The 22,341-nt window shown below is 40.7% G+C and overlaps 1 protein-coding gene across 2 annotated transcripts in view; it reads left to right on the plus strand.

Moving 5' to 3' along the window:
- The window catches only part of LOC149197348 (PX domain-containing protein EREL1-like), a 195,574-nt gene that overhangs the window by 135,295 nt on the left and 37,938 nt on the right, over positions 1 to 22,341 (plus strand). For both annotated transcript variants that reach the window (XM_089405830.1, XM_089405829.1), the window contains 2 exons: positions 6,671 to 6,835; positions 7,094 to 7,336. In XM_089405830.1, the coding sequence (XP_089261956.1) occupies positions 6,671 to 6,835; positions 7,094 to 7,336 (408 nt within the window). The remainder of the gene's footprint in view (positions 1 to 6,670; positions 6,836 to 7,093; positions 7,337 to 22,341) is intronic.

Raw genomic sequence — 22,341 nt, forward strand, 5'->3', positions numbered from 1 at the left:
CCTGGCAACAAAGTTTGATATGAAGGATTTGAGGTTGATGCACTATTTCCTAGGATTGGAAGTGTGGCAAAAGGATGGGGAGATCTTCCTAGGGCAGGGAAGATATGATACAGATATTCTGAAGAGGTTCCGAATGCAGGATTGTAGACCCATGCCTACTCCCATGATCACCAACTGGAAGAATATAGATGCATCAGATGACAAGGATGTCGACCCCACCTTGTATAGACAACTTATTGGTTCTCTCATGTATTTGGTCAACACTAGGCCAGCTATTTGCTTCGCAGTCAATACCCTCAATCAGTTTATGGTAGAATCGAAGAGGATACACTGGGCAGGAACAAGGCATATTTTGAGATATACCCGAGGGGATGACGTCATACTATGTGGATTCATGGATGTAGATTAGGTAGGCAGTTCAATGGACAGGAAAAGTACCTCTAGATACTACTTCAACATTGGATCAAGGATGGTTTCTTGGTGTAGCAGGAAGCATAAGTTAGTAGCACTGAGTTCTGTAGAAGCAAAGTATATGAGAGCAAGCACAACTACGTGCAAAGCCATATGGCTTCGAAAGCTGCTAGTAAGCTTGTTCAAGCAGAAGATGGAGGCGACCAATGTCTTTTGTGATAATCAGAGTTGCATTAAGCTCTATGAGAATCTAGTGTTTCATGTACAACGTGGAGTGGTCTAGCTTTAGTATGTTCCCACAGAAGAGCAGGTTGCAGACATACTCACGACAACTCCATGGAGAGCTAATTTCGTCTATTTGAGAGAACATATGGGTATGGTGGAGAACTTGTTTTAGTAGTAGGGACAGATTATTTTGGATGCTTCTCAGTTGTAGCAACAACATATGAGAGGGAGTTGCAGTGTAGATGCACATGCAGAGTTTGTAGCGGTATGGCAGTGTCAGTAGTAACATCAGAGTTGCACATTGGTTGGTAGGCAATAGCCGCCAGACATTAGCAACGTGACAAGAGATGATACAGAGACAAAGTGTTGTAGTAGTGTGTGCAACACTAGAACATAGTCCTCGCTAAGAGGGAGTGTTAGTTTTTGTAGCATTAGATGTGTTCTAGTCACGATACTTAGTGGAGAGACTAGAATACATGAGATCTCCAAAACCCAGAAATCGTTTAGGGAAATTCCACCTAGAGATTACTTAATTAGATTAATCCATTTTTTAATGTTTACCTAAGTCTAAATTTAGGAAAACTGGTTAATTAATCAAAATTATTTTTACATATCTATTTTTAGTAGAGTTCAGGCTTCTATGATCCATATCAATTTAGAGAGAATTTTTCGGCAAAAAACACAAGGAATATCATTTGTCGACGCGTTTCGAACCAACCAGTGTGGTTCATCGTCGGGACAAGTTGGTTCGAAACGCGTCCTGACGATGAACCACACTGGTTGGTTCGAAACGCGTCGACAAATGATATTCCTTGTGATTTTTGCCGAAAAATTCTCTCTAAATTGATATGGATCACAGAAGCCTGAACTCTACTAAAAATAAACTTGTCCTGACGATGAACCACACTGGTTGGTTCGAAACGCGTCGACAAATGATATTCCTTGTGATTTTTGCCGAAAAATTCTCTCTAAATTAATCAAAATTAATTAAGTCAAGGTAAGAACTCTCTAGAAACTCACACGAATTGATAGGGAATTAATTTGGGCCCTTGATTAAGTTCTAATCTTGGTCGTTGGTGCTCCAACAGAGGATTATAAGAAGAAGTCGATGGGTAGATGGAGAACACACCAGGATAGATACTCAGTGAGCTAGACAGTTTAATTTTCCAGTGCAGGTGATTCAATAGGAGAAATCGAGTCAGAGGTCAAGTTGCAGGTGGCAGAGGGGCGGAGTAGCAGATTTTTGAAGCAGATTTACAGTGCTAGAAGAGTACGCTGAGAGAGGAACGAGTCTTCCTCAAGGAGTTGCACTAGGCATGCGCAGAGGGTTTCTAAGAAGAGTTTGATTTAGCCAGAGGAGGAGTTGATTCAGTGGCTGGAGGTTGGGATAAATTCTAGGAAGCCTAGCAAGTCAATTCTCGAGGCAGCGACAGGCAAAGATGCAGGATTTAGTGAGTTTTAGAGGCAGAGCAAAATGAGCTCGCACAAGCATTGCGTAGAGGCTCACGCGGGGACAATTCGTAACCCATTTTGGCCAAATTTCCGAGTAGAATCAATTGTGGTGTTGATGTATTTGCCTTAGATATTTTGCCAATACTTCTCTCAAATTGGATTGTCGGTTTGGCATCCAAATTATTGTACTCAGATTTGTTGCTGAAGAATAATAATAAAACCCTCACTTGTTGCATCAATTTTCTCACATTAGGTTTTTTCTTGCGACAATTGTCCAAAAATAACGATGTCACAATTCTTATGTATGTGTGCTATAATTTCTCAATTTCCAGTATTTTATTTTCCGCAGTATTTTTACGGTGAAAATTGCAGTTGTGATTTTATTCATTGTTTGTCATAGCAAATAAACTTCATAATTAAATTTACAGTTAGGATAATAATTTCTAGACACTGCAATGGATGAAATTTTCACACACACACACACACACAAGCGCCCCCCACCCCCCCACCAAAAAAAAAAGCCATTTGATGCCTCAAACTGCTTTCAAAAGGTTTCAAATGCCAACTTGTCAAAATGGGACCCACCAATAAAAAATAGTCTTGCATGTTAATTCCTCCACTTTTTCCATTCTAAAAGGATCAAGATGGATGACAAATAATATAATGATCCACTCCTGATCAGGCACTCACCAGATCTACACTATGACTCATGCAATTTTTTTAGAAATTCTCTATCTAAAATTCCCTTGTGTATTGGGTCTTCATCCTCTCCCTTAGGCTGCTTTTATAATTGTCCATAAGCCAAATCCCTAATCTCCAAAGTGATTGAGAGATGGGATTAAATCCTAGCTTTCTTTTATGCTCTGATACCATGTGAAAATTTCATCTATTGCAGTAACTTGAAATTATTCTCCGAACTCTAACTTTAATTATGCAGTTTATTTGCTACGACAAACAATGAATAAAATCACAACTGTAATTTCCACCATAAAAATACCACGGAAAATAAAATATTGGAAATTGAGAAATTGTAGCACACATACACAAGAATTGTGACACTGTTATTTTTGGACAATTGTCCTCGAAAAACCCAATGTGGGAAAATCGATGCAGTAGGTGAGGGTTTTATTATTATTCTTCAACATCAAATCTGAGTACAATAATTTGGATGCCAAATTGACAATCCAATCTGAGAGAAGCACTGGAAAAATATTTGTGAGGCAATTGCCTCAACACCACAACTAATTCTGCTTTGAAATCTGGCCAAACTGGGCTCTACGAATTACCCCTACGTGAGCCTTTCCGTAGTGCTTGCGCAGGCTCTTTCTACTCTGCTTCTGGAACTCACTAAATCCTACATCTCTGCCTATCTCTGCCTTAGGAATTGAGTTGCTAGGCTTCCTGGAATTTATCCCAGCCTCCGACGACTGAATCGAACTCTTCTCAGAAACCCTCTGTGCATGCCTTGTGGAGCTCCTTGAGGAAGACTCGTCTCTCTCTCAACTTACTCTTTCGACGCTGTAAATCTGCTTCGGAAATCTTCTACTCTGCCACTCTGCCACTTGCAGCTCGATTTCTCCTGTTGAATCACCTACACTGGAAAATCGAATTGTCTAGATCACAAATTATCTTCGCTGGTGTGTTCTCCATCTACCCATTGAGTTCTTCTTATAATCCTCTATTGGAGCACCAACGACCAAGATTAGAGCTTAATCAAGGGCCCAAATTAATTCCCTATCGATCTGTATGAATTTCTTGAGATTTCTCACCTTTACTTAATTAATTCTTATTAATTAGCCATTTTTCCTAAGTTTAGACTTAAGAAAACTAAAAAAAATCGGTTAATAATCTAATTAAGTCACCTCTAGGTGAAATTTCAAGAAACGATTTCAGGGTTTTCGAGATCTCATGTATTCTAGCCTCTCCACCAAGTTTGGTGACTGGAACACATCCGATGCTACAAAAACTAACAGGGTGGGGTGGGGGGTGGGTAAAACTTTGCTGCTTAAGCGCTGTCCCCCCAATGCTATTTTACATACAAATACCTTTCTAACAACACAAGAGTCGCCTCAATCAGAGTCCTATGCAAAAGTTATGCCACACAGAAGTTGAGCTTCCTATTTTGACCTCCATGATTCGAGAGGATGCCACTTAAGCTTCCATTATTCATATAAACGAGACTGACATGTGATCATGATGAAGACGACTATTCGAGTGCATTTTGTTTCATTGATGAATAGAATAGTTGAGTGGATAGAGATTGCAAATAGAGAGGGTCCGTATATTATAACAACCCACGAGCCACAAGACTCACTCCTTTTTACTTGCATCCATTTCCATTTAGAGAAATAGAGAGTGGAGCAACCTCACCTTCTAGCTGGGTTTTCTCCTGAAAGGGCTTCCTAGGTCATATCTTATGTTATTATGGTTTGTGAGTGTTTGTTTTACTTGTTCTCTTTTTTTTTGCATAAGATGCAATGAAAATAATAAACATATCCAAATATCTAAGGAAAACTTTTTTTTTGCATAATTATTATTTTCATGGACATGCAATGAAATAATTAACATATCCAAAAATCTAAGGAGAAATTAACCCTCATTGTGTAGATTTCGTATTTTCTAATATATTTTAGTAGATATGTTGCGACAAACTGTCTAGTGAAATTACCACGACAATTTAAGGATCTTATTGATATCAAGGCAGGTTATTTGGGTATATGGTGGCGAATTGTAGGGGATCTAGATCTATTAAATCAAAATTCATAAAACCCCATCCATGCTCGATGAATCTGTTAATAACCCTCAAGATCCTGCAGAGGATAGGTTTCCATGGTTGGAAACTCAAGTCACAAATATAAACCGTAATGTGAGCCTCTTCATGGTGGCCTTGACCAATAAGCTCGAGCTATTCAGAGAATATGGGTGTTCTAACACAAACGTTAGATCAGAGGGGAGATTAGGATGAAACAAAGGAGCCTAAGAAAAAACCTGAAAAAGATCAAGCTAGTTTGAGTTCCAGGAACCATTCATAATCATTGTTCAAAATGGAAGTGAAGGTCAACATCAAGCCATATCAAGGTGAGATTGACGTTTTGAAGTTAGATCATTGGTTGCAACAGTTAGAAGCTCATCTTATAGAGGAAAATCAAAAGAGTTTATTTGAATTTTGATCGATTGAAATTAGAGGGCCATGCCCTGACCTGGTGAAAAGCCACATGGACACCTCGAGGTTGGAGGGAGATCCTCTAGTGACTAAGTGGGGAGATTTCAAAACCCTCCTAAAGTCACAATTTTACCCTTTTCGGGGTATGTGGAGGACTATTGGATCTTGTGACATTACTTAGGTAGAGATAGGGGCAGGGTGTACATGAGTACACCATAATTTAAAAAGATGGCCATAATGTTCGGTTTCTCCCCAAAGAACCCAAATGTACTCAAGTATTTGGGTGATATACACAACCATCTGTAGAAGCGACACTGTTCAAACCCAGATCGGTTGAGGAGGTTTGTGTACAAGGAAAGTAATTGGAGAACATAGGCCAGAAGAAAGGGCAATTAAGTGGGTTAAAGTAGGAGGAGTACCAGGAAGCTTCCAAGGAGGGAAGAAGTGGAAAGAGGGAAGAAATAAAAAAAACAACAACCACAACACACCAGGGCAAAGATCCCAACAACCACTACAACCACTATAACTTTGATGGTCATACAGAGGAGAAGTGTTGGGAGTTACTTCAGTCTTCTAGAGTACAAATTGAAGAACTGAAAGAAAGATGTTAAGAGGAAAAATTTCATGCCACAAATTCGAGTAATCTGGGGGAAAGCAACTCGAATGTGGATGAGAAGATTGTCTATAACCTTGGATGGTAGGAGAGTGTGGCTTCTTTGTTGCTATGCTTCCCCTAGGTTCATACAGGTGGGTCCTCTTAGCCTTGGTCAGTGCTCGGAGGACATGATCTGCCATTCTATCACACCTTTCACAGTGGTCAATGACCTCTGCAGCAAGCCACTACCTTTTTTGCCCACTTCACCCCACTCCACCCGTCTTTGGCCATTAGGATCAGCAGGCCTTGACATCGTCTCTCCTTATTTCGTTCAACTCAGGGATCTCCAATCCCTAGCCTTTCTCTTATACCACTTTGCTTACATTGTTGTTTTTTTAGTTAGACAGCTAAGCAATTAGCTTCCCTAGACACCTAGTTATGCTTCCTTATTTTTGCTTCTTTTCTGCTTTCAGCATTGATATAGGAGTTGCTTTCACATTCTCACATTGTATTCACATTGGGTGTACCTTTTAGTTATATTGACCTGCTTTTCTGGTCATTAATAAAACTATCTTATCTTATCAAACAAGTGATTTGTCATAAATACCCAGCCTAAAATGGGTATTCGCCCCTATAATTCATTTGCTGATCTTCCCTATATTTGATTTAGATGTAGTCTCTAGATATTTCTTCTCTGTGTTTTATTGTAGTCTCTAGATCTTTCTTATCTCTGTTTTATTAATATGTAGTCTCTTAAAAATTTATGGTCTGAGTTAAGAATCTCATGTGCAAGGAAAAAATGCTGTGTATTTTGCTTTTTGTAGGTTAAAGACCTTGAGGGTGAGCTTGAAAATGCCCGGCTTAAAAGCAGGGAAACACTACAGCAAGCTGTCTTACTGGAACGAGAGCAAGTTACCCAGCTTCAATGGGACCTTGAAGAGCTCCGTAGGAAGGTCTTTGAGACAGAGCAAGGTTACAAATTGGAGCAGGTATGGTTCTTGCTTTGGAATAGTTCTTAAGGATCAAATTATGATTTTTTATGGTATGGATGTCAATGGAATTGATGTATTATCAGTTTCTGTTATTATGTTATTGAATTTTCACATATCAATTATTTCTTCGATGGTTTTATCTGTTACATATACTAACAGTTAATTCATAATAGGGTAGTTTAGTCTGTCAGTGGAAATGTTTGCCTATCCTTGCCTGTGTATGATCTGCTAACTATTCTAAACATGGACTTTCAGGCTGCAAAGTTCCATGCTGAGGCAAGAATGCAACAAGCAGAGTCAGACAGGGAGAGATTAGAACACGAGGTGCTTGAACTGAGGGAAAAACTTCAAAATCTGCAGTTGGATCGTGATAACACAGAAGCTAAACAGAAGGCAGACATGAAAGTGCTAGCAAAAGAGTTGAAGATGCTAAGGAAGTCTCAACCAGAGCTAAAACGAGAGCTACAGCTTGCAGCAAAGGAAAAATCAGAATTAGAGGTATTCTTTCAAATCATCTTTTAAAACTCACCATACTGCTCTATTATTTCAATTCTTATGTTACACCAAGGTTCAGGGATGGGTGGAAAACTTTCAACAATGGCCGGCAAGATCCCTGAGAATTAAAGATATGGCATATGCGATCCCTCCATAATATAGAAAAGACATAAAGATAAAAAGTTTACCCAGACATAAATAACACAAATCCAATCAGATAATTTGAAATAGGTGAATCATTACTTTTATTCATTAGTAAATCAAAGTAGAATTGGAATGATATATCCATACATCGTCATGATAATAAAAGAGAACTATATTTTATAGCAATAACAATAATCTAATTTTAAGGTCATGGCCAAGCCAGACACCAAATTGGTGTATGATACCCCCTTGTTTGTGAGACAAGGGGCCCGCCATGCTTAAATAGATTTGGTGCCACTGCCAATCTCATTGACACTTTCAAACTCCTTTTGGTTCATCAAAGACGCTAGGTAGCAACCTAATGACACCTTAGCCAACCCTTGGTGCAACTCTGCACCCTTCTCTTAATCTATCTCTGCAGATTTCTCTAGATTGACTTCCCATTGTGTCTTTGGTCTATTTAGATACAAAGGTGTGTTATGTCCATTGAGACATAAATATTGAGATTATCGAGTTTTCTTTTTATGACATGATACAATATGATTCAAAGTCATCTGTGAAGAGACATGCGATTTTTTGCACACTAAACATATAGATTTTTTGCAGGATCATAATCTTATAGATGCAGAGTTGATGAGAAAAATAATGTCCTTATGATTATATCTTGGTCATATATTGACTTAGAAGTATTCTCTTTCAGTAATGTTTAAATTTTTTAACTAATTTTGGACCTTGCAAGCAAATCCATCAATTGATTTAAATTTCCTTTCGCCTGCCTTCATGATTAATCTTGCATAAAGCACTAATGGCTGATTAATTGAGCCTAACCGGGTCAGTACACTTGGGGTTAACATATTTCTGCAATAGAAGGAGAACATTCTTCTAGAATATGTCAGGTCATGAATTTAAGATGTGGATGCTGTTGATTTTTGGTAGCATCGGATGTGCTCTAGCCATAAAATTTAGTGGAGATGCTAAGGCACATGAGATATCCAAGACCTAGAAATTGTTTGGAGAAATTCCACTCGGATGAAGAGATATTAAAATAATTAATATTTTTAATGGGTTCCTAAGTCTAAACTTTGGAAAATTAAAATATTAATGTGTATTAATATAAAATGGTGAGAAAGTTCTAAGAGATGAGGATCAAGCTAGATCTAATCTTAGTCGTTGATTAGGGACTTAATCTCAGCCATTGAATCGTCAACAAGAAAAATATAAGAGGAGGCTTGGGGGTTAGTTGGAGACACACCAAGAGAGATCAGTCAGTTTGATTTTCTGGGGCGAGGTTTGCTGAGGAAATCGAACAAGTGATCAGTTGCAGTGAGGGGTAGTTCGGCAGGAGGTCGAAGAATACATATGAGAGAGGCAGCAAAGCGCCGGAAGAGGCAGCGCAAAGCTTAGGAGGGCTAACGCAAAGGCTAAGGAGGCCAGCGCAGAGGACGCAAAGGCTGACACAGAAAGCTGTAGAGGCTTGTGTAGAAAACGCATAGGGTTGTAGAGGCTGACACTGGGCTGAAGAGGTTGCATTGGGAGGTTCTGTGGGGCAAATTGAGAGAAGATCAGCCGGGAGAGGGTGACGCAGTTCTAGAGAGGGTGACATAGTTCTAAAGGAGTGTTTGGTGCAGCTATCGTTGTCCAGCACAAGGAATAGTCAGAGTCACTGTGGGGTTGTTCATTAGGCTGCTGATTTGCCGGAATCTCTGTCTCCATAGCGAGGTACCACTGCCAAGGAAATTCTCTGAAGGGTGAGCCATTTCTGGCACCCTAGTTGTATTCAGAATCTGCGTAATAATAAAACCCTCTATGTTGCATTGATTTTCTCGCATTGGATTTTTCCGGGGACGATTGGCCAAAAATAACGGTGCCCCTTGTGTTGTCTCAGTTTATTTCAGTTGTTGATCTGTATATTTGTGAACGCTGCATTTGTGTTTACTTCAATATTTATGCATTTAAATAACTTGTTAATGCAAAGAACAAGTAGGAGATAGTAAACCAGAAAATGCAGTAGGGGTTTTTGATGTGTTAGATTTAGGAATTTTCACAGATGCATGATCAAAGAAGTAAATGAAAACATATGTGGCTCTGATCGCATGCCTACATAATTGCACAAATGACATGGATGTAGTGCCAATATGCAGTGGAATTCATAGGATTTGACTGAACATGATGAGATCTATGGTAAAAATTGCATTAATAACAACTGTTGATTTGATGGTTTGGTAGGGTACACGTGGATGAATTAACACTTTTAGTGTAGTGAATGAGATGGATGAGTCCTAAATGGGACATGTATCAATTATTATAATGCACATGCGACATTTTTGGTTTATTATGAGACAATCAATCTGTTGGATTTGGTGTAGTAGGTTGCCCTAATCCATCTTGCAGACAATGCATAATCAATGTGAAGAACTGGCCTCAATCTAGTGATAGCTTGCCCATTTGGAGGGCCCAAATCACTATAGCAAGCAGGTTGATTGACATCCTAAATTCTTTGGTCCCATATTTAAATACGTGAGCATGATATATTTGGCTTTATCAATTTTGGAGAGGGCGAATCCTTGCTGTTCTAAAGATTGGTTTTAGGTTAGGATGATTTCTGAAACTTTATATGGTTTTTTGAGATGTGGGTGTATGCCATTGCATGTATGATGTGCCCTTGCCATAAGAGAATGAAATTATGAAGATTAGCAATAAGTTGATCACATAGAAGGTAAATCCAACAAACATTATGACCTCAGGTAATATTTGTGAGTTGACTGACATGAGCTTGCTGCCGCTGGTTGGGGGTCGAAACCCTAAAGGTCCCTGACAACCTGCTGTGGAGTGTTGGGTCCCTTCTCGCTATTGTTGGATGGTACTATATTTCTATTTGTTTCTAGGCCTTATGCCATTTGGTTATGCTATCATTTTGTCAATTGTGGACTACTTTACATTTATATTTCTTGTCGAGGGGGATGATTGTAATGAGAGGTTCTCTATAGCCTAGTATGGGAGAGATGTTATTATGTTTTTTTTTTGTAAGTTAGATTTGTATTACCTTTGGAAAACAAAATACATCCCAGATTGACCAATTGTGAAAGCTTATATTGATCTCAATCCAATAGAAGGGAAACTAGATATGTTGGCCAGTATTAAGATATATGAAGTTTCAACAAAAAAAATAAGAAGTAGTTATTGTTCTTGGAAGTAACCTATGACAGTGATACAACAAAATAAAACAAAAGAACAACATAACAACATATTCATGAATCCAAAGATGTCACTAGAGCAGGTTCCTAAGCATTTGTACCTGGCTCAGGTGGCATGAACTTGCATTGGATGTGCCTCTCCAAGTGAGCCAAGTGAGCATCCAATCTCTCCAGACAAGCCTTTTGCTACCACTGAACCTTCTGGATGTCATTAAGAAAGGAGACTATCTCATTTCTCTTCTCATGTTTCTTTTTTAACACTCGGCCTAACAGAGTCTTCAACTGCTCGTGTAAAGTGATGGAATGCATGTATCGATTCATTTTCCGCTAGTATGAGCAAGGTACGGAAGTCAACGAGAAACCTTTTCAAGTATTTCTGAATCAGAGTAGGCCTGACAGTCCTGAATATCATAATGCTCTAGTTGGTCCTCCCAGGTGCTAGGAGAATTTGCAAAAAGGTAATTGGTAGCTGTTTCTTGGGCTTGAGATAGGACTTGCGACCTGCCTTGCTCAGGTACCTGGCTCAGGTGGCATGAACTTGCATTGGATGTGCCTCTCCAAGTGAGCCAAGTGAGCATCCAATCTCTCCAGACAAGCCTTTTGCTACCACTGAACCTTCTGGATGTCATTAAGAAAGGAGACTATCTCATTTCTCTTCTCATGTTTCTTTTTTAACACTCGGCCTAACAGAGTCTTCAACTGCTAGTGTAAAGTGATGGAATGCATGTATCGATTCATTTTCCGCTAGTATGAGCAAGGTACGGAAGTCAACGAGAAACCTTTTCAAGTATTTCTGAATCAGAGTAGGCCTGACAGTCCTGAATATCATAATGCTCTAGTTGGTCCTCCCAGGTGCTAGGAGAATTTGCAAAAAGGTAATTGGTAGCTGTTTCTTGGGCTTGAGATAGGACTTGCGACCTGCCTTGCTAGCTGTGCCCTCCTGCCCCTCGGCAACTACGCATCCACTGTCTCGGCATTGAAGACAAATCACAGAGTAACCCAATGCAAATCCCAAACCATAGATGCCTCTAACAACATAGAAAATGACCATCAAATTTTCAAAGTTCCAAGGAAGTGGAACTTGGAAGTACCAATTTTTTCAACAAGTATCGGATCACATAACAACAATCCATGTGTCTTAGTCATCCCATTCTGCAAGTTATATATTGTAAATGATCTTAGTAAAACCATGAGCCTATGTAACAACCTCGGTAAGCCTATAATTTGATGACGAATTCCATCCGAAGAGGTTTTTTAACCTCATTGATTACCTGTGTTTTTTGACACGGCTAATCAGAAGAGTTTTTTTCCTCTAGCTTAAACCCCCAAAGCTAGGGTGAAATTGACTGTCGAATTATTAGGTGTGTCCTAGTGTTTTAGTTGAGTCTGATGTAAAAGTGGTTTGGGAATTGTTGACGATGCTGGACCCGCCAACATGTCAAGGGGATCTCCCCGGTAAGAAGTCTCAATTAGACATAGACCGTTTGGTGTAGGAGTCCCAGCGGTGGGTCATAAGGTAATGCCTTGACCGTGATGACACACAGAGGCAAGTAAGATAACTCTGTCAGTATATTTCTTGTCGAGGGGTATGATTGTAATGAGAGGTTCTCTATAGCCTAGTATGGGAGAGATGTTATCATGTTTTTTTTTTGTAAGTTAGATTTGTATTGCCTTTGGAAAACAAAATACATCCCAGATTGACCAATTGTGAAAGCTTATATTGATCTCAATCCAATAGAAGGGAAACTAGATATGTTGGCCAATATTAAGATATATGAAGTTTCAACAAAAAAAATAAGTAGTTATTGTTCTTGGAAGTAACCTATGACAGTGATACTACAAAATAAAACAAAAGAACAACATAACAACATATTCATGAATCCAAAGATGTCACTAGAGCAGGGTCCTAAGCATTTGTACCTGGCTCAGGTGGCATGAACTTGCATTGGATGTGCCTCTCCAAGTGAGCCAAGTGAGCATCCAATCTCTCCAGACAAGCCTTTTGCTACCACTGAACCTTCTGGATGTCATTAAGAAAGGAGACTATCTCATTTCTCTTCTCATGTTTCTTTTTTAACACTCGGCCTAACAGAGTCTTCAACTGCTCGTGTAAAGTGATGGAATGCATGTATCGATTTATTTTCCGCTAGTATGAGCAAGGTACGGAAGTCAACGAGAAACCTTTTCAAGTATTTCTGAATCAGAGTAGGCCTGACAGTCCTGAATATCATAATGCTCTAGTTGGTCCTCCCAGGTGCTAAGAGAATTTGCAAAAAGGTAATTGGTAGCTGTTTCTTGGGCTTGAGATAGGACTTGCGACCTGCCTTGCTAGCTGTGCCCTCCTGCCCCTCGGCAACTACGCATCCACTGTCTCGGCATTGAAGACAAATCACAGAGTAACCCAATGAAAATCCCAAACCATAGATGCCTCTAGCAACATAGAAAATGACCATCAAATTTTCAAAGTTCCAAGGAAGTGGAACTTGGAAGTACCAATTTTTTCAACAAGTATCGGATCACATAACAACAATCCATGTGTCTTAGTCATCCCATTCTGCAAGTTATATATTGTAAATGATCTTAGTAAAACCATGAGCCTATGTAACAACCTCGGTAAGCCTATAATTTGATGACGAATTCCATCCGAAGAGGTTTTTTAACCTCATTGATTATCTGTGTTTTTTGACACGGCTAATCAGAAGAGTTTTTTCCCTCTAGCTTAAACCCCCAAAGCTAGGGTGAAATTGACTGTCGAATTATTAGGTGTGTCCTAGTGTTTTAGTTGAGTCTGATGTAAAAGTGGTTTGGGAATTGTTGACGATGCTGGACCCGCCAACATGTCAAGGGGATCTCCCCGGTAAGAAGTCTCAATTAGACATAGACCGTTTGGTGTAGGAGTCCCAGCAGTGGGTCATAAGGTAATGCCTTGACCGCGATGACACACAGAGGCAAGTAAGATAACTCTGTCAGTAGAACGGGTGTGACTGATGCAGTGAGTCAAGGAAGGTGTATGAGAGGTTCTAACACTTTGAAGGGAGAAGAAAGTGAAGGTGAGTTCCAGGTTGAAAGGGATGGTGTAGTTCGAGTGGAGGAAGTAAAATCTGAGTGTTAGATTGATCTTGAGTGCGTACAAATGAGTGATGAGGAGCCTTGAGTGTTTGAACAATTTCCTGATCAGAAGCGAAACCAACCTCAGGGCAGCGAGGTCTTGACATAACCATTAGCTTGGGATGAAGTGCCTCAACGGTCTGTGGGGTTTCGACTTCGTTGACAGATGGATCTTCGTAGACCAATGGCTTAGACGGATTAACAACGAGTGAATCAACATCATGATCGGATGATGAGGTGAAGAGATCACGACAACCAAGATCAGAAAATTCAGGATGTTGGTCGACATCCTCATGGTTTGATGAATCACACAGAGGGGTAGATGAGGAGGAAGGATGTTCACCCTCTGCGTTTCTGGAAAAAGCAGATGAAAGATCAAGTGGATTTCCAATGAATGATTGGTCCTCTCCGTTGTTGGATGATGGGCTAACATATGGTGTGTCTTGCGAAAGATCAACAATGGGTGCATCCATGGATGAAGACACACATGCGAAATCATGGATGGCAGGTTCACCAACAATGTTAGGAAAGAACAGAGGGGGCTTGGATGAAAGGGAGTCATCCTTCGCCGAGTGTTGATGCTCAAGCTCCCACTCATACTCTTCATGAATGACAGCGCATGTTGGTTGTGCAACACCAACTCCGTCAATGGGTTGTTCCTCGTTCACAACAAGTGAAGAGTCTGGAATGGACGAACACAAGACAACATCATCCGGAGGAACACCCAGGTGCGAAGACGAAGGTCGTAGAAAAGAATGCATATGAGGACTCGAAGGACTCACAACCAAATCTGCACGAAAATTGAGTGAAGTGATGTTGGGAGGGTGTGAAGGATGAACATGTGTGTGAGCATGATCCTCAATAAGAGGAAGGCAGACAGTCAGTTGAGACAGTGCCCGCTTCCACATGAGATTGCGCAGCTCCATCAACGAAGAATGTTGAGCGAGGCTTGATCTCAAACTTTCTCTTGGGATGGGCAGATTTCTTAAGGAAGTACTCGAACTGGTCCCAAAGATAAGAAAATTTCATCTGGCTCCTCAGAGCTTGAAACTGTAAGTCATGGAAGCGTTGCCAAAAATCAATAACGGATTCATGCGGAGCCCTCCGTTGTTGTAACAGTTTCTGGTCAAGATGGTCTGGATCAAAATGATAGAACATGTCTTCAATAAGATCACAGAAGTGCTCAAATGAGTGCACGGTGTCAGCCGGTAGGCTAAGCACCCAACGAAATGGAGATTCGCGAAGTGTGTATGCAAGCAGCAAACCAACCTGTTTGTCAGAAAACTCATCTTCCTCATGAATCATGGAAATAAAGTTATGTAAGTTCTCAGGCCAGGCCACTTCGCCTTCACCATCATATGTGTGAGTGGACAAGAGATCGAAAAGCTTCCCCGAGATGGAGACATCTTCACGATTCGAAAAACACCTCGGGGGAAGAAGAGTGCAAGACTCCATGAAAGATATGCAAAGGTTCAAAACTGGATGAGAGGGCACTGCTTGTCATCAGGCCCTCCTTCTAGCGCCAGAAATGTTGACGGTGCTGGACCCGCCAACATGTCAAGGGGATCTCCCCAGTAAGAAGTCCCAATTAGACCTCAGACCGTTTGGTGTAGGAGTCCCAGCAGTGGGTTGTAAGGTAATGCCTTGACTGCGATGTCACACAGAGGCAAGTAAGATAACTCTGTCAGTAGCAAGGGTGTGACTGATGCAATGAGTCAAGGAAGGTGTATGAGAGGTTCTAACACTTTGAAGGGGGAAGGAGGTGAAGGTGAGTTCCAGGTTGAAAGGGATCAATCCCAACTCGGCTAGGAACACACAACACAAAAGGACATGCACAACTTCCGGTGGAGCAGTCCACTCGGATGTGGCAGTCACATCATACAAGGTAAGATAACACGTACAACACTCATGAATCAGTCTGAGATGAGTGCGACAGTTGTTACAACAAGGTTCATGTGAAAGGTCTGTCTGATGTCCGACAAAGCAGTCAACACGGACGGTGACAACATTAACAACATATTCAACACATTAACAACAAGATTCATGTAATTGCATGTGAATCAGTTCATACACAAGTACGTAAGTTAAACAACATATATCATTAAGGAAACCGGAGCAATCCAACTACAATAACAACATATGCATGAAAATGTGTTGGCTCTTATTATATAAAGGAGTGTCAATCACAACCATACAATACATCCATGTAAACCTGCTAGCCCCAACAATGGAACATTACAGCCACATCGCCTGCTCCTCCAAAGAGATGTACTAGCGCCGCGCAACGGAGAAGCCAAGGTGCATTACAATACTGTCCAAACCTTCTTCAAGATAGTCTTAGTAGAAGCTTGGCTGACCAAAAGCCTATACAATGAGTTATGAGGGACTATTTATAACAAAGGGTGGCGTGACCCTTGACATTTCCCTTGAGCAAGCCATGCAAGACATCACCGACACTCGGTCTGCTGTGATGAGACCAACTCTTTGACATTCTTGTGATGGTAAAGGTGGTGAGCTGATGCCAAGCTTGGTGGTCCCTGATGGTGTGCATGCACCTCATGGTGACATCTTGCTGAAGCGAACTCTTGCCTCCATTGGAATCGGTGCATTGGTTCGGCCCCTTCATCCAACTTGTCCAGTGTTAGTTGTTACACAACTCGGCTGTCTCGGTATTAACCCGGACGGCTCTGCCAAGTCCGTATCAACCTGACCGGGTTATGGACAGCGGCCAGTGAACCCCAAAAAACCGCTTTTTTTTTACTTTTTTTTTTTTAATTTTTTTGAGTGTGGGGGACTCCCTGGGCTTCCGTGTCTGACTCGTGGGTTTCCCTGTTTGACTCTGATCCCTAGTATTGATATTCTATTAAGTGACATTCTCCTTAATCTTCATTTTCATCCTTTTACTTAAATTTTTAACATTAGCATGAAATGACTCAGGATGTTTGAGAGTGGTTCCGGCCTCATTGGATTTCATATGGAGAAAGTAGAATTTTAGATTTCATTCAAAATCCAGCAGACTTATTAGTTTTTCAGGATTTCAAGATTGGGGGATTACAATGTTTCCATTGAATGTTGTCATGTATTAGGGTATGGAACTCGTATTTAATCAAGAGCACCAATCCCTCTATGTACCTTGATGTTAGTGACATTGGTTGTCGAACTCCTCCGAGATTCGCTCCCAAACTGGGAGCTTCTGAAAATGTCGCTCCCGCTCCCCGCTTTTGCTCCCGCTCCCAAGTAACACTGAGCCAGATGATGTTGGCAACTCTAGCAGTAGCTAGTAGTATTGGTCACAGACTTTTGTTGTAGAGGCCATTTCTAGCCTCCTTGGTTATGTGTTTTTGTTTTGATCTCTATATCATCATCGTGTATGTATTGGACAATGCACTGGGTGCCATTTTGATGTAATGGATATATTCATGAGCTTACTTTGATCATATGTTGTCTTGTATCTATATTCTAATGTTGTGTGTTTGGAAACATTAATGAAAATCTTTAAAATTATGTGTTTTTATAAAAAATAAATATTTAATGTATTTTTTACAACGACCAAGTCATTGAAATCGAGCCGGCCGAGTCGATACCAAGTCGGAGTCGGAGTCGATCCTCGGCCGAGTCAGAGTTTTAAAACATTGAACTTGTCTGCTAACATGCACATGATCTTCTTGGGTGCGGCTGAACCGGCAACACACTGATGCATAGTGTCTGTGTTGATCTTCAAACGTGTGCTGGTGGTCATGCGCATCAACTTACCGAAGTACATGTTCAGCTCCAGTTGGACTTGCTTCTTGTCTTTGCCTTGGTGAGTGTGTTGAATGGGTTGGATTACATGCGTGCGCACAATGACATGCATGCTGTTGAATCCCTTGCATCCGTGCGCACAATGACATGCATGTTGTTGAATCCATTGCATGCGATCAACAACACTGCTCACCATGTCTGCTCCATGTTAGCTGCTGGGTCGGATCTTTAACTTGTATGGGCGCAGTTTCATCTGTGAGTGCACGTTGCGCCCACTGTCATTTTTGATCCTGCTGCAACTCATTCGTCTGTCTGTGCAACTTCATGTTCTTCCTTGAGTTGTTTCTTCAGCACATGCAACTCCTTCTTCGTTCCATTCTCTGTCTTCGCACGACCTTCATGTTGCGCCGTCACCTCATAGTCCGAGTCTCCAAAGTTGCTTTCATTATCAGTGGATCTCCTTGATCTTGCAACTTTGTTCTGCCTTCATGTTGTCAACCACCCTCCTCTTGCATTCGTTGCATTTGGTATGTTGTCTTCAGCTGTTGTTCATGATGCTGTTCACTGTGATGTTGCTGCTGTCATATCTTGATGTCTTTGTCTACGAACAACTTGATGTCTTCGTGGGTAGGCAAGTCCATGGACACTTGATCGACTACATCCCCAAGTGTGCTCTAAACGGTGTCTTCGTCCTGTGTCTTGGAAACCATTGTATTTGTATTGCTGAGAGGCAGATGAACACCTGGGATACATGGAGACATGGCAACACTCATGGCAAGCAATATGTCAGTCGAAAACCAAAATGAACATGAGAACTGACTTGCAACATACCTCGGTGCATGATCATGAAGGTTGCGCAATTTCGACCGGGAGGTCGGGAGACTGACTACTAAGACTGCACAAGGCACACTCTGGGTTGTTGGAAGACTGGCTGACTGTTGGAACTCCGCAATGCACAGTCCAGTCTGGCTGCTGACTGTTGGTCTAGGGACATATTTGCGCAATTTCTTGGGCCAAGTAGCAACTGTCCTCTAAAAATGCACAAAATAGTCCTGGAGGCCAGTGTTGGGCAAGAATGCGCAAATCTGGAGAGGAAGGTGAGCCTTCCTTCCCTAGATTGCGCAATGCAGTGATGGTGAACGCAGAGTCCGGGCCAAGGTTGGCCCGACTCACTGACAGGAAACTAAAAGCAACTAAGACAATAAATGCATGGTGACACTAAGTGATAGCAGAAGTGATTGACAGTGCATGCAAAACATGAATGAAAGATTCAACAAACAGATCAACATGCATGTGGGTGAGGCAGTTCGTCAGTTGGGCGAACGTCCGTGCAAAACAGTTTCATGCATGTGACAATAGTGAGATAGCAACGAAAACTGAAACAAAGCTAGGAAAAGCTAGTATATATGTAAATGACAGCAAGCGTTCAAAGAAATCAAGCAAACAATACTCCCACAAGCGAAAACACAAAAAGCGACAGAAATGCAGCACAAGGCATGGGAAGCGGGCTTACCCCAAAACAACTGAGCTGAATGTGCCGACTGCTCCTAGATGTGATGTGGGATGTTAGAGCTGCAAGGTTGATGTGAGGAATGAGCTCTACAACGTCTGATTGATGAGTTTTGATAACATTGAGGTTGTGACGTGCATGCCACGAATCTAGGGGAAGCGACACTTGATGGGAGGTTTTGAAATTGCTCCTTGCATGTAACCTCCAACTGGGAAACATAGATCCCTGAAACCAGGGATGCTTTTTCATGCTGCCTTGGGAGAAGCAACCCATGCATGCAAGTCTGTTTTGTTCAGTCCCAAAGGGATCCGATCAACTCAGCTGCGCATGCAAGGGATTGCTCGACTGTTGGAGAAAAATGTGCAATTTTCGCTGGGAACTGGGCTGGCTGCCCAGGAGATTTGCGCAATTTCTGGGCAGAGCAGCTGACTGCTACCCAAATTTGCGCAAATTCTGGGCTGAGCAACCTTGCTAGGGAAATTTGTGCAAATCCTGCTGGGAGTGTTGGCAGGCAGGATTGCGCAATCCTGGAGCCCAACAGGTTGCCAGAGAGGATTGCGCAATTTCTGGAGGGAAGGCTGGTTTCCCTCTAGAAATGTGCAATTTTCAAGGGGAAGCTGCTCAGCCTGCAGCTGGACCAAGTTCGGGTGAACAACCTATGAGGGGAATGGATCAAGCTGTGACCGACAGGCTGCCTTTGTGCAAGAAAGACACTGAAGCTTGTGAACTTGTCGAGGCAAGGCAAGTTTCTATGAAGGTTGGAAGGGAGGCTCCAAAACGAAGCTAAGGAAAAATTTTGGAGGATGGTTGTAGTCGCTACAACAAGAATAATTTAAGCTAATTGGCTAAATTATTTTATTACAAATCACTTGGTTTACTAGATCATATTGAGTCGTAGATGGGTTGTGTCTTGAGGGTCTAAGACAAATGTGTATTCCCTCTTTGAGTCGTGTAAAAGAAAAATCATATGTATTAGCGGGTTGGAAAAAAAATTAATCCCCTCGTGTAAATTAATTAATTTTTCTGGCAAAATAACATTAAATCCTAAACCAGAAAATTAATTACTTAGAGTCAAAATTAAATTGTCTAGGAAAATAAATTCTCCAAATGTAAAAATTCGTGGGTCTTGAAAAAGTCAATTTTTAAAGGTCCTCCACCGAGAGAATATTGTATTTTTCAAGAAAATTTGGACCCTTGGACCTTGGTGGTTAAGTCAAAGTCAAATTTTTGAGGAAATTAGTTCTAAATAATTAATTTTGAGCTAATTAAAATGGAATTAAATGATAAATTCGAAAATTCCTCAAAAATAAGAAATCAAGAGCCAAGATTAAAAGATCTTGAAGTATTTATCAACGATCAAGATTATTTTGACAAAGATCAAAGAAACTAGTTGTTATTTTTCCATTTGGAGGATTTATCTATAAATTAGAGAGTCATTTGAGTTTCTAGTCATCTTGATCTCTGGCTAGAATTGCCGCTGAAGCATTGTGTAAACTATTGTCCTGTTGGAAACTATTTTTTCTACTGTAATAAAAAACTTTGGGGTGCAATTCAAGGTGTTCTTGCTTATTGATTTGTGGTTTGTGCTGACTACGAGCATCTTTATGTTGTGCTGAATATTGGTAAGATTTGTTTTTATCATTAGATGGAGATAAAACCATACTATTGATAGTTTTGGGCTAATCTTAGGTGGTTTGATTCCCCATGTGATCTAACAATTTTTTTTGAGATAAATTCATAGTGCTTGCACGTACTTCAGTACTTGGTCTCTAAGTTCGCAAACTTGGGCAAGAATCACTGTTGCTTGGATTTTTAGTTTTTATATGGTGGATTTAATCTTTGCTTGGGCTATAGTGAATCATTAATTTTTCTGAAGTATTTTAGTCATTCTTTCAAGTAAAAAATATGTTCTCAAAATCCATTTAAAAACCCATGTTAATTTTGTAAATTAAATTGTAATTTATTTTCTAATTTGGGTTGGGGTTTTAGATTTCTTTTGTATATATTTGGGGTTTGGGTGTTTCAATTTTCATTTTCACAGGTTAAATCAAGGAGTTAAGTGGAAGAAGAGCTAGATCTAGGCCCTTGAGGGTAAGATCTAGTCTCTTGAATTTTTTGCAAGTTTCCCATGACAGAATTTTCAGAAAATCAAAGAACTGAAGCATAATTTTTTTTATAGCAAGGGTTTTCAGTTTTAGATTTTCCCGGGGCCAGATCAACTTCCTCCAAGTTTAGCGTCTCTCTCTCTTGGCTTGCATCAGCCCTCCTTTCCCTTTGTGTCATCTTTTTGGCCCTCCTAGGCTGGCCGTTAGCCCTTCCTAGGCTTGTGTAGGCCTCTCCTCCTTTTCGACCCTTCTCCCTTGGCTCTCTCTCCTCCTCTTCCTTAGCCGCAACCCCCTAAGGGATTGCGACTCCCTTGTGGAGCCTTTAGGCCCTAGGCCCTAGGCCTTAGGCCTTGGGGTTTGGCCCCTAGACCCCTATTTCCCAATCGCTAGCCTCTCTAGGCAAAACGTTGGCCCTTCTTGGCCATTTCCAGCCTCCTTGTGGCCCGATCTATCATCCCAGCCCAACTATCCCCGCAAATTTGCTTCCCTTGTCCTAGTTTTCCAAATTTTGACCTATTTTGCCCTAAAATTGACCTGAGACCCTAATCTGAAGATTTAAGGCTAAATAGTGTTTTTGCAGGATTAATGTATCAAAATTCATATCTAGCAAGCAGCAAGGTAATCCCAAAGTCTCAACGATTTTCATCGGTGGGATCTTTAAGGCCTTGCGCCTAGGGTTTGATCTGCAAGCCCTCATTTTGCTTCAATTTCATTACAACAGTTAAATCATAAGTTTCTAGACCCTAAAATCATATTCTCATGGTCAAAATCGATTAAAATTGCAAAATCTAAGTTTTCACAAGTTTTGGCCACTTGGGCATCTCTATTTTGACTTAGATCTAACATTTTAGCTTGCCGGAATTCACTGCATAACTGTGAAATTCAAGTCTGAAATATTTCTAAAGCATATATTTAATTATGACTAAAATTTTGAATTTTTAGTTCCTTGGCAAAAAACTTACTATTTTAAGCCATTTGGGGCAACATATTCAGCGTTTTTAGCTCGCTGATCTGTAACTAACTTGCTACTGTAATTAGTTTATCAGTTCTGAACTTTTTGAATCATATTCTCTAAAACTTAATTTTTTTAAATTTTGTTTAAAATTTTCTATTTTTAGAAGTATTCGACAACTATTATTGGCTAGGTTAATTTGTTGATCCGTGGTTAATTCACTGCTGCAATAATCATATCATATCTGAAAATTG

The sequence above is a fragment of the Pinus tabuliformis genome, chromosome 2_2, assembly GCF_031772625.1.
Source record: "Pinus tabuliformis cultivar Carrire ecotype Pingquan chromosome 2_2, CPIR1, whole genome shotgun sequence".
Lineage (NCBI taxonomy): Eukaryota > Viridiplantae > Streptophyta > Pinopsida > Pinales > Pinaceae > Pinus > Pinus tabuliformis.